At 43.2% G+C, this 17,481-nt stretch overlaps 1 protein-coding gene across 1 annotated transcript in view; it reads left to right on the top strand.

The window, feature by feature from the left end:
- The window catches only part of LOC131281089 (uncharacterized), a 33,568-nt gene that overhangs the window by 15,076 nt on the left and 1,011 nt on the right, over positions 1–17,481 (top strand). The window contains exons 2-6 of the mRNA XM_058310343.1: positions 6,782–6,984; positions 9,648–9,783; positions 10,553–10,686; positions 12,032–12,154; positions 14,841–15,033. Coding sequence (XP_058166326.1) covers positions 6,782–6,984; positions 9,648–9,783; positions 10,553–10,686; positions 12,032–12,154; positions 14,841–15,033 — 789 coding nt within the window. The remainder of the gene's footprint in view (positions 1–6,781; positions 6,985–9,647; positions 9,784–10,552; positions 10,687–12,031; positions 12,155–14,840; positions 15,034–17,481) is intronic.

Here is a 17,481-nt window from a genome sequence, read left to right as displayed (position 1 = left end):
ACTGCCGTTACTGTCGCTGATGCTGACGGGGTTTCGGTTTACTTCAGACAGTGGAAAGTGGGGCTGCCAAAGGAAATGGTTGTCACGACATTCACTGGTGACAAGCACCTTATTGTAAGTGCGCGTGTGTGTGTGTGTATGTGCTTTAGTGTGGAATTGCCTCTGTTGATGGGTTTGGAAAAGAATATTCCATCCCTACCGACATTAGCATCACCAACCCCGCTTCAAACAGTTCGTCACTGGGTTTTCCATTCTTCAGAACGTTTGCCCTCATACCGTTCCTGACGAGGTGATTACAACTGGAAGCTAGTTTGAATTTGCGTTCAGGCAAGTGAACATACAATCACTTGGGAAGCAGGGCCACACCCACCTTTTATGCTACAATAACGGGAACACTGCGTTCAACCGAATTCCGGGGTTGGAGGAGAAATGAGAAAATGATATGCCAATGTGAAAGGAAAAATAGACCCCCAATGGGGGTCAAGAAGATGCCGAATAAAATATGATGAAGTAAGAGTGGTATTTTTTCACGTAGAAAGGAAGAGATGTGGGATGGTGGGGGAAAGGGTACTCCTATGGAATACGACATTGAACTTAAACAGGAAGCGCAAAACGTAAAATGAACAAAAAAATAATCTAAATAAATTAAACTTGAAATTAATGTAAGTTTAATTAAAGTATTGAGTAGCGATGAACATGAACTTCAATACGAAATGCTTCAGTTCGGAAGAAAATCTGCAAAATTCCCTATCGTTTTTGTTTTCGGTTTCAACATACATCGTGGTTTCTTTTCGACTACTTTAAGACAACCTCTACGAACGCTTCCCAGCCCGCTAACCGCTTCTGAGAGAGCTGCTTGAAGCGGTGGTGAAAATTGTTTTCCAATTTCCACCCCTCTCCCAGCCCAACGCACGCACCTGCCTGCCAAAGGGCCGTGTGGCGAGGTAACGCAAACGCAAGGCATCAGAAGTAACGGTGATATTTTATTCAGCAGCGAATTGCTCAAACCAATTTCATCTCGATTCATTTCCGCCGGATGGAAATGGTGAAATTTCATTTTTCATAACTCCCGCACACCGGCAGCGAACCGTACCGGTGGCATTCCCTTTCGGTGGGTCGGTGGAAAAGTTGATCGCGAGATGCAAAAAATAAATACACGCCCGGGAAGAAAAAAAAAGGAATCGTTATACGTTGAGATGCTGAAAGGTTTTCCATTTTCACCGGTAGAAGGAAAGCGCTTCTCTTATAAGGTCAAAGTTTAGGGGTTGTTTTTACGTGTAATATGGTATCCCTGGCTGAAGCTTTAATGATATTTTTACATAAAGGAATGCAGTGATAACAAGTGACTTGCCTTCAACCTTTTCAAGTTTTTTTAAAATATTTTTAAACATTATAGCATTACAAAAATTTACTCAAAATTGATTCAATACAATCGACATACGGCAGAGTCATTAAGCTCGTCAAACATGGCACATAACGTCGTCAAATGCTTGTGTCATCTGCAGCCAACTTTCAATTAAGCCATAGTGATTGCCATAACAAAACACAAAAACTACTAAACCCATTTCCTAAAAGGTGCAATGGATAGCTAAACGAGTCCCGAATGCTGAAACTGGCTAGTATACGAACAAAAGGTGGATGAACGAATCAACAACGCCAACTCGGTGCATCCGCACGTCATGTTGGATGTTTTGAGTTGAAAAATCCTCGAACGAGGCCATTAAACTTGTCGTTGCGAATGATTTTGGCCCACGTTTGATGGGCGCACGTGGAAAGGGGACGTCCATGTTGTTAAATACATTACCGCGAGCGGAAGAGCCTCAGCCAGCAGCATCGGTTCATGTCACAACGGAGCCATCCGGGCCAGCTGTAGCCGCTTTTTCTGGACCATCGCGAATGGTCGGCATGTAATGGCCAGCGTTTTTCGCGAAAGGATTTTCGAATAGCCGGCCAGAATACAGATCCCTCGCGGATCTGGCCAAGAGCTGGCTCGCGTGCAAACAGCCGTTAGTGGAATTTACCATCCCTAGGGGACATTGTTGCACTCCAATGTTGGACGTGACTCGTTCATAAAGCACAAGGTACTTTAAGTCTCAAAACGGTGTTCTGTGGAACATCAAACATGACTGACTTTTGAAATGTTTCCATTAAGTGTAACGACGAACAAGAAATTAGGTCAATAGTTGTTTGGAATAATAGTGTTTTAATTATTGTACGAATTTGCATTTTATTTAAAACATTTTAATTTACATTTTCGATGATTTCAAAACTAAAATGATATTCAACAACGCAGGCAAAGTTTTCTAATCATGAAAAAAAAATTGGATGAACTTTACTGAAACCATAAATAATATATTGTTTAAGATTATTTTTTTACCATTTTACCCACCCAATTTACGTCGGGCGCACGTGGCGGTGCACGTTCTCATCCGCCTCGCTAACCTAATTTGATGAAAGGAGGGAAAAAAGTTCGCCGCCGTCGAGCATTCCGCAGTGCATTAGAGTTTCCGCACAACTTTATACGCCCGCGCGATAAATGACAATATTAAAGAATGGACTGACACAGAAGCCGAGCCCGAGTTCATGGGAGAGTGAACTGAAACTTTGTAATCAATTTATCTTCTTTAAATTCCGTGTCCTTTTTCCCGTGCCCTGGCCGGTGGGGGAAAACTACTTGTGTAGTGGAGTGCGGTGTGGGAAAACTGCCCGCAACACACGTACGTCCCGAAAACCCCGAACCGTTCCCGGTTCGCTCCAAAGCCGGCCACTTCACGAGAGAAAAGTTTCTTTGGCCGAGACCGACCGAGCTGGGCGAGCTTTCAAGACACCCCAACTACCCATTTGAATGCTATAAACTCGAGTTGGGCGGGTTATAGCCGGCTATCTGCAAATAATAGCCGGGAGCGACAACTCCCCGCGATAGCAGCGTCTTCGCGGGCTATTTCAGTGGTGAGCGCGCGAGCACCCCAGGGCCTTGAGTTACTTTTCCCCGCGGTGTATTTGTTTCTTTCACTCCGACGCTTGGCTGTGACGTCACAGCCCGTGCGCCGAATAAATACGATGAACGAAAATTATTTTAGCTTGGTTTTCATTTTATTTACCATTTTTTTTGGTGAACACACAAGATTTACGATCTCTATCAAATGCAGTGATGATCATCATTCGAATCTGGAATGTAAAATAGAAAAAAGAATATATAATAATTTGCCTTAACGAATCGTAATCGAGCTGATATTATTGCTGAATGATATGAACAAGGCATTGTTATTATAGAATGTAGAAGATATCAATTAAATAAATTGATATACGAAATTTCCTACATCAACTCAGTATCGTTGATATCCATCAATTACGATGTGTTAGTTCACCTTTTAGGTATAAGAATTTAATGTTGATTTTTCTTATCTAATATTTTCTTATTACATGGACTCGATTTTTTGTGATAAAACTGTTGCATTAAACGGAACCAAATTAATATTAAAAACTGTTAAGTTTTCAAAGTTATTACCCCAATTGTTTTAAATAATAGAATATCAGCTTACCAGTTGATCTTTCCGTCTACCAGTTCTGATACTGGCGGTGTTGTTGAAGGCAGTAGACATCAGCATCATGCATTGAAGCGGAGGACGTTTGATGAATGGCGGGTTATCTAAAATGTTTCAATAATTTTAGTGAATATATAAAATCGGAAATACACTTTCCCGTATCTTACGGCATATGTATGGTATTATTGCAATACGTCTTTTAGAAGATGACTTACCAAAATAATTCCTGGAACTGTAACGACGCCGAAGATGCTTTTCATGAAACTGAAGCCAACCAAGGAAGTAAAACTGGAGAAAATTAAACAGCTGGTGGCTTTGACCTATCGTGTAGTGTGGTCGTTAAGCTTAAATGCATTAAAGGGTGCGAATCCTCACACACATCGTGTTTGAACGTTCGTACTAGCAAAACAGAGAACATTATTTAAATATAGATATGAACAAACTCATTCGTATCGTCAATTTTAACTTCATATCTTACCTGATTACTGCCCATAACCTTCATACCCCATTTCAATTCATAAAGTACGAATTCGAAGACACTGCACTTAGAAGTTCCAAGCGTATTTCGTGGATCTTCCATTTTAATTGCCACTGAAAACGTTGCATTTACAGCAGCAATGCTAACAGGCTAACAACACTTTTCCATTAAACGTGTTGCTAGAACAAAAGAATGATAACATTAAATCAAAGCTTATCAACTAATTACTGATAATAAAACATTTTCATAACTTATTTTATTTACCTGCTAGATTCCGACTGTTACTTCTGATGAAAGCAATCATGTGCCTGTTTCCTCTGTTGTTAAAAAAAACGTTACACCATTCGTACATGTTTATGCTGACTACAAGTTGATACAGACGCCTTCGTTATGGGAAAAATAAAGGACGAACAAAACAGATGCAGCTGAAATTTAAAATAAGTAGAGCATTAGGATTTATATATGAGAGGACGGCTTCGAATCGTTTTTTATCTCTTGATTAATCTCACCTGATATTCGGCAATAAAGCTGTTCGTTTCGAAAACACTGTCATTAGCTCCTTCATGTGACATCGGATGCAGCTGGAAAAGTAGATTCATATTACATTAATTTCAAACTAAACTGCTATTGATAAGCAATGTTGGTTTCACACTTCTCTAGATTGCTTTTTTAATTGTTTGAAACAGCGAGAGCAATACACTCACCCACAAGTATAGTTTTTCCGTCTGGTCGCCAAACGCACCTAACCAAATCCGGCTGGATGGCCACAAAACGCAATGTCTTTTTTGCGTTGCTTGTAATAAAGATGCGCAACGATATTAGTTTAGCTGTAAAAACACAATAATAATCAAACATTAGCAACGTTATACGAACTAGCAAACATACACATCACAACTCACCTGCATGTTTCAAGAAGTTTCGTCGGTGCGTTATCCAACGCAACGATACCTATGTCCATGTATACCGGGCAGGATACGTGTAAGTGTTCTGAGTCGAAACCAGACCACCGGAATGATAATCACGCTGCTTGCACAGAATATAAACCTTACACCAGATGCGCTGATGACATCACAGAACACAATGTGATATGGGGAAATCCATTGCGGATAAAGAACACTTTCCTTTCAACTTACCTGACTGTTTACGATGCGGGATTATGCATTGATGCATGCCCAAACCGATGGCGATTTGAATCGAATGCTACACTGAAGTAAATCCATCGTGACTGAATGAAGTGCAACTGATGAAACCAAATTAAATCATCAGTAAAGATGCAGTTTGCGTTTGTAATGCTGCAAGAACAAAATACAACACCAGAAATCATAAAATAATTCGGATGAAACACTTTCACTTCATTGCTTACCAGATTGTTTACATCTCGGCTGGTAAGGATTCGTCATGATGATATAGTTGGACGCTGCGTCTAAATTACGTCGCAAACTGCTCTGGATCGTAGGTTGATCGATTGATGGTTGATTGAAGATAAGAAATATAGCCCTGTAGCAGCTGAAATGTAAAAATAACATGTAATTATCGGCGAAAAACTTTAGCGAACTTACCGTGCTGCTTTGTTTACTTCGATATGTCAAAATCACTCTGCGTGTGAGATGCGCCGTTCGAACGGGAAAAAAACATCCACACGCACATCGTCGCGCGCGTTCTATCGCACAAAACGGACGCTCCTTTGCTATCGCGGCATCTGCGGCGGGCTATGTTCGAGAGCGGGATCGAAAAATTTGGCTAAGTCCACGAGCGACGGGTCTCCGCCTCTATCGCGGCATCTGCGGACGGCAATCATCGAGAGTGGCATCGCAAAAATCGGCTAAGTCCGAGAGAGCTGGTTTTTTTTGTATGGAGTTTTCTCCGCGATGCTCAATTTTCAAATGTAACCCAAATCCAGGCTGGTTGGGACGCTTCTCCGGTGATGCGGCTCCCTTGGGATAGACTTTTCCCGGACCCGGCCAGGCGTACGGTGCTGCAATTAATCTTACATTTCATCTTTTTCTCCGCTTCCTTCCACATCCCGGGCCGAGTGCTTCAACCAATGGCAATTCTTCGTATAACCACTAGTCTTGACGGTTTCGTGGAACGTTTTTTGAACCCTGTAAACATAAGACGATTGCCTGCGGGAAACTACAAAGACGATGGAAAGCTGCTGGTGGCTGGGATTGAGTCGCGTACCGAGGCCGCCTTCGTGGTTTCGTCAGAATTTGTACGACTCTTGTCGGCTCCGTAGGGAAAACAAAGTCCCTTCAACAGTGAGGCGGTGCCTGTTCGAACCTTACGAACTGTAAGCGCAATCGTAATTCTTTTCCCCTTTCTTTTTCGACAAATGCAACAGTGCAGCGCCGTAAGGCAAAGCACTGTGTTGCCTCAATTCAAGGTGAAAGATTTTTCTTGTTGCTACGAAAAAGACACCGTTTAAATTCAGTTCCAACCGTCGGAGATGATGAAACGAAATTTATGACATTTGAATCGTAAAGTTCGGTAAAGCATCTAAAGGGAAAAACTTATCATGCACCATCAAGGGAGAGACTTACAGAGTTGGCGGTTTTGAAATCAGAAACATTGCTTTGAAGGAAGCTGGAATTTTTAAAGAGTAAATCTAATCCAAACATTGGAGTGAAAGGTATAACAATGCCATTTGAAACCTTACCTTAACTTGCCTTATTAAGAATAACTAGAAGAGCTTGGAATTTACAGTTGGAAAGGAAAAACATCCTTTAATCATACTCTTCTTTTTTGTTTGTCATTGCAGAGATGTCCCTATGCCTTCGAAACGTGCGTGTGACGGTACCGACGGCCGTTCGGAAGGGCGAATCGGCCCAGCTGTTTTGCTACTACGAGCTGGAGGACAAGGAGCGGCTGTACTCGATCAAGTGGTACAAGGGAAAGCGCGAGTTCTACCGGTACACGCCGCAGGAAAATCCATCCATGAAAGTTTTCAACCTGGACGTCGAGGTTTGTAGCCTGTAATACTTCGTTAAATTGAAATAAAAGAATCACAAAAGATTCTATGATATTGATTCTATGGATCAATAGTAAATGTTGAAGCAACAGTTATGTCAATTTTGTGTTACTATAATCCAATGTGAAAGTGTTGAACATTATCAACCATCTTTACCTTTAAATGTTTTCCTACATAAAGAAGAATTAAAAATGTAGCCATCATATAAACTGTCCCGATGTCAACGTCATTCAAATGGAGGAAAATTATTTATTTATTGTTAAACATACCAGATAAAGCTCAAGTCGAAAAAGTCGAAGAACCGTTCAATAAATGGAGATCGTGAGGGACAAACAGCACGGCGTCAGCAACCGGACATCATAAATCCCTCATGAATTTCTAATACATTTTCAAGTGGTCGAAATCACTCTCCTACCGCTCCACTAGAGAACCGGTGGCCAAGAAATCGAACAACGTGGAGTGGTACGGGCTTTTGGTCGGGGCCAAAAAGCGAACCGACCTCGAATGAGGGGTTGCTATTTCTAATTTCATTTCATTCTTCCCATCATAATCATCCATCATGAGGGCCCTTCTGAGCTTCGGGGATAGACAGGGCCCCGCCCTACCCCCGGGAACGAAAACCGGGAACCAATCTGTTCGCCCCGATCGATTCATCTTGATTGGGAATAATGGTTCTGGTAGTTTGTTGGAACATTTCCACTTTCGCGTCGCTTTCACGATGTTGTGAGGGAAGGGAAATGGAAGCTTTATGTGTTGTTTTTCTTGTGCTGGTTTCTTCAGCGAACGAAACACGCCGTTCCGTTGGGCTCTTACGGTAGAGATATGGACAATATTATGACTATCTCTAACTTCAGCTGGAAGAGAGATCCTCTGATTTGAACGATGCTTGAACGATGCTACAGAAAGAAAGAAGAAAAATCTTCATCGACGATCCACTTGTGTCGGCGTCCTTAAAGCATCCTTCGGCTACCTTTAATTACGGAATGTGCATTGCAAAAGAAATATTAAAGGCAAATTCATATGCTGCCCGTAGATCTGAGCGTCCGACAAACGCGATACAAACTAAATTGGGAAGAGAGGGGCAAGCCAGAAAAAAAAAAATAAAACCTGACTTAGAAAAAGGGGCCACTGCGGCCACCTTCATCATCTCCGCGCGAACCCAAACCCCTACGCATCCGGCAGGAAGATAAGCAAGAAATAATGTCTGTTTTTGTTGCTTTTCCAGTCAATAAACAACTGCGATAACGCCCTGGCAACCCCTCCCGGAAGCGGAAAAGCGCGGCCAGCGTTTATTGGAATTTTTCGGCTTCCGCCCCGACAAAGGCGTGCTGGGCGAGGGGGAGAGGGGGAGGTGCTTGCGAGCGGGCATCATTTTTGGCCGCTGCTTCGGATTTGGTAGAGGATGAAACTGTGACCAGCTTCCAACGACGCGAAACTTCGCGACAAATTGTTTGCGCTCCAATATGTTACCATGTCCCATGGCCGCCGTGTAGGGTTCAACGGTGGGTTTTTCTTTTCGAGGCAGCGAAGGATCGCTACGCGCAAGGGGAAGGATGCGGCCAGTACGGTATCAGCAAAAGAAAACTCAGCAAAACGCAGCGGCGAAGGAATATTTTACACGTGGCCCATAAACCGCACGGCATCATCAGGGCGTGACCTTACGCGAGGCCTGGCTCGGTTTATCGGCTGCCCCTGATCTAGAAAATTGGGTCCTAGCGAACGAGAGGCGGCGGCCGGCACCCAGGGCTGGGGGGGGGGGGGGGGGGGGGGTCAAAATGTTGCTAAGTGTTTTTTTTTTCTTCATCCAACTCTCTGCACATTCCCGTACATTGGGTGCGCGTCTGAAGAGTACCGGCCTTTTTTGCTGGCAGCTGGCAAAGCACCGGGAAATGGCCGCCGACCCAACGGCTACCGGCTACCGTCTTAAATTATCTCGCCGATTTATGACGGTTCGTTTGTGTTCCGGTCTCGGCTGCAGCTGTTCGGGGAGAGGTTGCTTGGGTTTTTCTATTTTGCTTGTTGTTGCGTGGGTTGTTTTTGTTGGCCAACTATAGACTGCATTGGAGGAAGCGGGGAAGATAAGGGGAGGCAGGCCACGAATCTTAAGGCGAATAAATGCTCGGAAAGTGAAGTGTTCGCGCTCGAAGCATAAGCACTCTTCGAGGGGTCCAAATTAGATACTCAAGATTTTATGAGTCTTTGGCAAAAACGAAGACTATTGAATGTGTTTTGAATACATTAAAAAAACTGAATAGCATGAAGTTACAGTAGCAGTGATAGAACACCATTTATAAATTACGAAGCCTTGGGTTTTCTATTCAAAGTTGCAAGGCTGGCTACGTTTTAAATTGTTAAGAAAATATTTGTTTTTATTGAAGAACAAAGAATGGAAGTAGTTCATGAATGTTTGCATACAGTAAAATTAAATTCTGGATGAGTATTATCTTATCATGTAATTTTTTCCATGCTTTTAGGTGAATTTTATCATTTTACTTTTTCAAGGGTTGTAAGAGCATTGGTTAATTGAGTAAATGTGTAAAGCTTAAACCATGGTGATATTACAGTGAATCATAAGTGTTATTAAATAAAACGTGTCCCCACTTGATAAGTAAACTTTTTTAACATAAACATTATCCACACTTTCTTACATTTCTAGCGTTCCCTTTCGAACCAAAGTCACGTCGTCATAAAGGCGCACGAAACGAACGTAACGGGGAAATATAGCTGCGAAGTGTCCGCCGATGCGCCCTCCTTCCACACGATGATAGTCTCCGGCGACATGGAGGTTATAGGTAAGCGATCCCATCGAAAGCTTCTCCGATTAGCGTCAGCCAGTCGTTAAAGTTAATAGTTCCATTGTTGGGGGGGACAACAAAAGGCAAGATACTGCTCTAGATCCTCCATCTTGTATTTCATCTGATTCGATTACATCGAACTATTCACATTACTTTTCGTGAAGCCCTATCGAGCGCGTCATTTGCGATCGTTGTTATTATTCGCAATTGTAAAGGACCGGCTTTCGATATTCAACAACTTCTTTCAAAGCTTTTTATTTCTACTAAATTATTGCTCACAAATGCGTCTGGACGACGACTGACAATACTACGAGGATAAGTTGGAACGTCAATAGGACCAGTAAAAAGAAATGATTTTCAGATAATGAATCCGTTGTGGAAAAAGATGTGACTACTCGATTTTTTACTATGCTTATTACGCGAAATCATTTAATTTTAATAGCAAATTCAAAAAAGAATCACGTACAACAAATACAGAGATGCAAAATGTAATATTTAACGATTCATAGTTTTATTCGTGTTCTTCGATTTCAAACAATATTGCTACATTAGTATCAGATGATCTAACAGCAAAAAATGTATAACACCCTGAATTAACCTCTTTTGTACATCATCTCCTTTTCTTTCCAATTCAATAACGCACGCCACAAAATCGAATCGACGCGTCAAATCTTCACCTCCACACGGCGTGCCACGTGGATATAATGCGTACCAACGCCACAACAACCTAAAAACAACACGAAAAAACCCACCTGCAACCCATCAGAACCACCGCCGGAAAAACCATCAATAACGGGCCTGCAGAGTCGGTACCGACCGGGCGACATCCTGCGGGGCAACTGCACCTCGATTAATTCTAAACCGCCAGCAAATCTGACGTGGACGATTAATGACGTACCGGTAAGATTTATTGCATCCCGCTTACGACCCGACTCGGGCAGAGGGTGTGTGGGGGTGGGGACCGGAGATGGAAACCATATTTTCCTCCAGCACCGCATGTGGTCTATTGATTTAGGGCATCATATCGTCACACCGACGCACCGTGCGTTTCTGCGTCGATGAAGAGGTGTGTGCGTTTTGTTTGTATATTGCTGTCAAGGATTATCCGGGCTTATGGGCGTAAGTAAATGATATTAAAGTTTCCAAGGAAACACAAATGGACTACACAGTTCGGGGGTTTCGAAATGTAGGTGGTTTTTACATTCGAAGAATTGTTTATCTCTTGGGGATTATAAAAACAACTTATCACGAATTACTACCATCTCTCGTCCATATCGATTCTTGGAAGCAATAGCGAAGAAAAACTCCAAGTAAAAAACGTAATTTTCGTATAATTCCCTTTCTCGAGCGAGCGCATTCCAAGAAACCGGCTTCGGACGGCCAAACATTGACGACGGATGTTTTCGCGAAAAACGAAAAAAAAAACCCAACTCCTGCCACTCAATCAGCAAGGATTGAACCACCTGTCACGGGGAGCCGCTGGGACAGCAAACGGGAAACGGGGGGTGGGTGTTGGAAATCAAACGATTCAATCGAATATCACCAGCATTTTCCAGCAGCTCGCGATCGCGTGCGAGTCGCCGATGTGGGTTGGCGAGAAGGAATCGAAATCGAATTTGCTGTAATTTTATCCACTTTCCGACCAGAACTTTTCTGCCCGCGACTCGCAATAGCAAACCGTGGAGCGATGAGAAGTTGAAGATCAAGCTGATAATGTTGGTGATGATGATGATGATGATGATGCTGCTGCTGATGCTGCCGATGTTGATGCTGATTACTTGGGAGTATGTGTGTGAGGTGGTTCGCAGTCAAACAGTGCGGTTGGGTAAACCCACTGGAAGGGAAATTCAATTTACACTTTTACGGCAGCTAACGATTTTTCTCGGCGAAAAACGAACCGTATCGTAGCGTTTCGATTCCGGTCGTGTTAACAGCGATACTTTACACACTCTAGGGTGCCTTGTTCGGGGAATGAGAGTGGAAACGTTTTTTTTCTGATCAGTTTTAACCAATTCATGGCGATTTGTTTGTTTGAAATTGAAATATCTTCAATTTACGGAAACATGGAGCATGCGAACAAACACACTGTGAATGGAAAGTTGTTTGTGACGAAAATAGAAAAGCCTTGGCAAGCAAATTTTAATTATATTTTGTGTTTGCTCAAAACCAAAACAACGAACAATAAGAAAGTGGTATACTGCATTGGGAAGATCTAATAATGCACTATTATTCCTCTAAACTTCAGATTATACAACAGTACATCAAACAGTACCGACCGATAAAGGACACCTACACTGGGCTGGACACTTCGATCCTCGGCATCAACATTCTGGTCGCTCACTCGCACTTCGTCAAGGGAAAGCTAAAGGTAAGGGTAGTGCTAAATTTTCCCCAGGTACACCGGGGATTCCGTGGAAAATTACACGGTCCACCGGGGTTTCGACAAAAAAAAAATGTGTAAACGAAGGATGTATCCAATGAATGAGAAGACAAACAAAAAAAAAGGTAGTGGAGTAATGGATACAGCGAGGAGATAGGAAAAAAGTATTTCGGTTCAGGTCGATCTGAGTTCTTGGAAGAAGCGTAGATAGTCATAATTTAAACACGCACAAAGGAAGGTTGAAACAGGTGGAAAAGATGACGTCAAAAAGTTTTCTCATTTTAATGCAAAATAGCGCTCTTGTCAGACACGCCGCGACTGGTTGATCGGTGAACGAAGGAAATTTAAAAGTATGATTAAAAATGGTCAAATATTCCTATTTCAACGAACAATTGTGCAACATTGTCGAGTGTCGACCACTCACCTACCAGATTTTGCTTATATAACGACACCCTTTTAATTTCACAGTATTTTTGACGAGGTTTGCTTAACACCAAATTGTTTTCTTTATTAAAATTATATGTATGAAGCACATTGATTGTTTTATCGAAATTTACCGACATGGAAAATTTTGTTCGTCATCCTTATCTTATTAGTTGTAGATTAAATTTCTTTGCTCTCATCCCCACTTTCGCCATGATAACTTCACAGTCAATTTACTGCTTTTTGAATTGTATGCACGAAAAGTTGCCAAGGAGGTTTACAGCCTTAGATCATTTTCCGGAAGTTACTTAGAGCTTCTACACTTAAACCAAAGCGAATTTGATTACATCATAGATCTTTCCTGTGGAAATATGACCCGTCCCTTGCCTTCATCGACAATGGTTCACGCTGCTCGAGGCGCACTCAATTCATCCGGTAATCTCTTCTAATCGCCAGCAGCTGTCACTTGCCGATCGGAGAAGCGGGAAGAAACTAAAACCAAAAGAAAATGTTGAGAGTGTAATTAATATTTAGCACGACTGGTAAATCAACCCCAAGGAGGCAAGGTTAATTGTAACCCGTACAAAAAAGGGTGTCGCCCATTGGGGGATGAAAAAGTACAAGTTTTCCACTCCACACCGGTAACCGACACCTGCAGTCGAACCGCTACAATGGCACGACCCATTGCAAATGTGCGCGGTGGAGGTCATTCTTGGAAAATTTTATCTTCGCTCCGCCGCACAGTAGGATAAGGTAGAACGATCATGCGGACATGTCAATATTTCTATTCATTACCAAACAAGAGCACGTTATTTCACTGCTTGTAGCTGTTAAAATGGGAAAATTGTATTCATATTATTATAGTATATCTCTTCAACATGCTGAAATACACATTAAATTTCGAACTCGTTTTAAATTGACCACACGTATTTCGATTTACGATTTGCAAAAATTACACATTTTTTCACTTTTTCTGCTTTGATATAGCACAGTTAGCACATTGTGCAATGTATTAGATTGATACTAAGGCTTACTCTTAGTTAACTATCTAAGTATCGTTTAAGCTTGTTACTTCGGGGGTTTACGCCTAATCAGCTCGATTTTGAACCCTTGCAAAGAAAGGTCTTGCTAACTTAGGGTCCTGATGAAAAAAGAGTGCTTATTTTATTATTACCTTTACCAAAGCAGTGCTTCGTACTTAAAATATTTAAGGTGCATAATTATGTCCCCATCTTAAGGTGCGTGGGTCCAACACTCGTAACGCTACATTACCATTAACATAAAAACACTTCGATTGGTCCGAAATGTCCGCCTCTTATCCCACCGTACAGCGGACGGAAGATAATCGAAACTGACCCGGGCTGAAGCAAAAACCCGACCGTTGGAAAAAATGTACCAACCGGACGGGATTACCAAACGTCCCGAACGTTGCATGCGGTGCCTTTTTGTACCAAGACGACCCTTTCCTTGACGGAAAGAAAAAGATGACGGCGCCCTCGTTCGTGCAAACAAATGAACTAGCGAGAGTTGAACGGAAGAAACCCGGAACGATCCGAACGGGCGTGTGAATAGTGAAAAACGGCATTCAATTCTTCGCTGGACGAATGGTGTTAATTAAAAGTTAAATTGATTCCAACAAAGGACCCTTCCGGGGGTTGGAGCGAGCGCTGAACTGCGCGGGTGGTGCTTCTTTCCGTTTCCGTAACGGAAGATGGCGCTCGTGGCGCACGATGGAATAAAGTTGCTGCATCGCTTTATTATTTTTTTTTGTTTTTGGTTTTCGTTCAGCAGAAAATTTTCCTTCCGGCTATTCCGGGTCCAACTCCATCTCCGCATGGCCATCGACCGTTACCAGAGTTACCTTTGCAGCCCCTTTGGCAACGTGATGCTCCGTGCAGCCTTTGGTCCGGATGCTACACGGAACCAACCGGATGCTGCATCTGTTACGGATGCTTTCCCGCTGATCATCATTGTCTGTTATTGTTTTGCTTCTATTAGTTCTGCGCTCCTAGTTGAATTCTTTCCGTTGCTTTTTTCTGTTTAGTCCCAGGATTAGTAGACATTGTTGAGATTATCATTATATGTTTGTCATTAGGGCGCTTTTTGTTACTCTTGTTCGATGCTTTTCATTAGAAAAAATAATGTAAAGAATCGTAATTACTAAGGAAACTCAATTACAAACGAAACGTAACTTACATGTAGTGAAAATACTTAAATAAATCAATATTGTTTCTTCTTAACCCAATTCCAGATCAAATGTCAGGCGACCATTCATCAAATTTACGACGAAAGTAGCGAATGGCATGTGGAAGAGGATCGGCCCCGAATACTGGCGACAGGTTCGTCGAGTGGCCACAACCTCAACCAGCTGTACCAGAACTCTGTTTACGATGGTGAGCAGCCGGACCAGAGTGACATGTACTTAAAGGTGAACGGATACAAAGGTGAGCAATCGCTAGCGATGGTTTTTACGGATTTAAAAATTATTTTTATGTATATATTTTATTTTGATTTCCTCAATTCGTGAAAAAAGTTGTCATATGCCTTTTTGTGTAGGTTTTAAACGCAGTGTACTAAAACTGTTCCGGCAATTTTGCAATCGTCGATTCGGCGTCCTGATGTTGGCAAACGATATTACAACCACCTTCGTACCCCGAGAAACCGGTCGATTAGGGCTTGTAAAACACATCGAATCGGCAAGATAGCGTAGCGTTGGTTCGAATCGGGAGTTTAGCCGTGCCATATCTGCATTTTATCGCCTCATAAATTCAACCACAGAAGTATGTTAATATACATTGCACTTGGGCTCCCGGTTTCTCCGGCCAACTCCGGATCGTGCGCCAAGGTTTCCACACGCTACGATCACCAAATGAAAGACGATCCCCAGCTAGAAAACTCCGCCACCAACACCAACCACAACCACGGTGGTCTCTTGCTTGCAGTTCTTCCCATGCACATCCGGGTGTACCGGGACTGAGTCCTCGGGCTGTCTCGCCCGTGCGACTCCATTCATCTTTTCAGGCCTCAAGTTCTCAACTCAGCACCTCAGGAAACGTGTCGCCCGGTCGCGGATTGGCCACCCCTCCGGGGGCTTAGAACAATATTCCACCGGCCCCTGGAATGGGACTGAAAGGCCCAGCTGCCCAGCCGTGACGTGCGTTTCCGGTGGCCCTTCGGGAGCGGCCCGCAAAGGAAACACACTGGCGGGACAAGAACGCCGGCACCGGCTGGAAAGATATTAAATATAAATCATCCCCGGAAATGGATCCCGGTACGTTCCTGTCCTCGCACACACTCGTGCGCGTGGTTTCGCACGATGTTTCGGGGCCGTGGCTTTGTCCAACGTTTGAATTTGCTCCCGAATGTCTGCGAAAGCGAGCACTGGACCGACGGCACCCAGGCTCCGGAACCGAAAATCTCGGATTCCACGTGGACGTGTACCCTCACGAAACCGCCCAAGGTCTCCAGGAAATCCTTGAGTCCAGCGCCATCGAGCTGCCACGCAGGGATACGCGCTCAGATCGTGCAGAACGGAAGCGGGAACGTGTGAAAAATGGCCGCCATAATTCATGTTTCGCTATACTCACCGATTGGCGTGGTGGCATGTCGACGCTGGAAAGGGTTTACGGTTCGTGACGACGAATGTCGCAATAAAATGCCTCTCACATGCCGGCAGCGAAGCGGCAACTCGTGTGTTGTAAATATGAATTCATCTCATTCTCCTCGTGGATATGGAGTTGGGATTGGATTGTTTTGTGGTTTTTCTCAATGAAATTGTTTCAATAAAACATATTTAATGGTGGTGGTTTAAAGGGTGTGGAATCCGTTAAGATGTTATTCTGTCCATGGGTAACTTTAATCAATTAAGAAATGATAAACAGGTCTAGTTTTCCTATTATAAACCATCAATAAAAATTATTATATCTTTAAATCACTATAACAAATTGTAATATTTGAAATTGTTTCTTAAAATAAAATTCTATATGTTGCATCCAAATACATGCATCGTATATTCATTACAAACTTCTTGCGGGAAAACTTCAGCTCTCATGGGCACTAAATTTTCCCTTCTAATTCTTTTGATAACACTATCGGATACCGTTTCATTTGATATTTTCATTGAACGGCATTACTTATGATCGAATATGAACATCGGACCCCAATCGAACGAACGTTTCGGATTAAAACGATCTCCCCGCAGACCGCAAGCACTTCCCATTCCGTTCACTAGAATCTACTCGCCCTCGTCTCGGGCGTTTTCCCTCGGTGGGCAAATCATTCCGTTACGGTTGGATTATTCCTTGCCCTTTTTACAAATTCCATAGAATTTGCAAACAAGTCCGGGTAGCTCGGCCACTACCCCGCACTTACATTTAATCCCCAAATATTCAAACAAGAAATCGGTTTCGGTCATTTGGTTACAGTTTCAATCTTGCACCTCACCGAACATCACCCTCCCAGGGGTGGGGCATTCCTCCGAGCGGGGTCCGTCTTATTCTTGCGGTTGAAATGTTCTCAATGGTAAACCGGTACCCTTCCGGGTGCGCGAGAGCGATGGAAAAGTGATGAGTACGGACGTCCGTGGAGAAGGCAATAGCTTTCTTCCAGCTCTTCCGGGTCGAGACCGGCAAACCCAGTCTCCGGGTGCTTTGTGGGCGAAGAAAATCCGGTCGGAAAACCGAAACTCATTGTAGCAAATATCGACTACCTCTGGTTCGTGGAGTAACGGCTGTGGCCTTGCGGGAGTTTTTCAAAAGTAGTGCTCGGTTGTACAAATATCGACTCTGCTTCCGTTCGCCGTCTTTCCTCACTTGGTTTGCTGTTTTTCATTGGCTGCGTCCGGTTTGGGGGTGGCGTCTGGGTGGAAAACTCATCGCCTCGGCTCGGATGCG

Source organism: Anopheles ziemanni, chromosome 2, assembly GCF_943734765.1.
Source record: "Anopheles ziemanni chromosome 2, idAnoZiCoDA_A2_x.2, whole genome shotgun sequence".
Classification (NCBI taxonomy): Eukaryota; Metazoa; Arthropoda; class Insecta; order Diptera; family Culicidae; genus Anopheles; species Anopheles ziemanni.
This window is presented reverse-complemented; position numbering and strand designations above follow the sequence as displayed.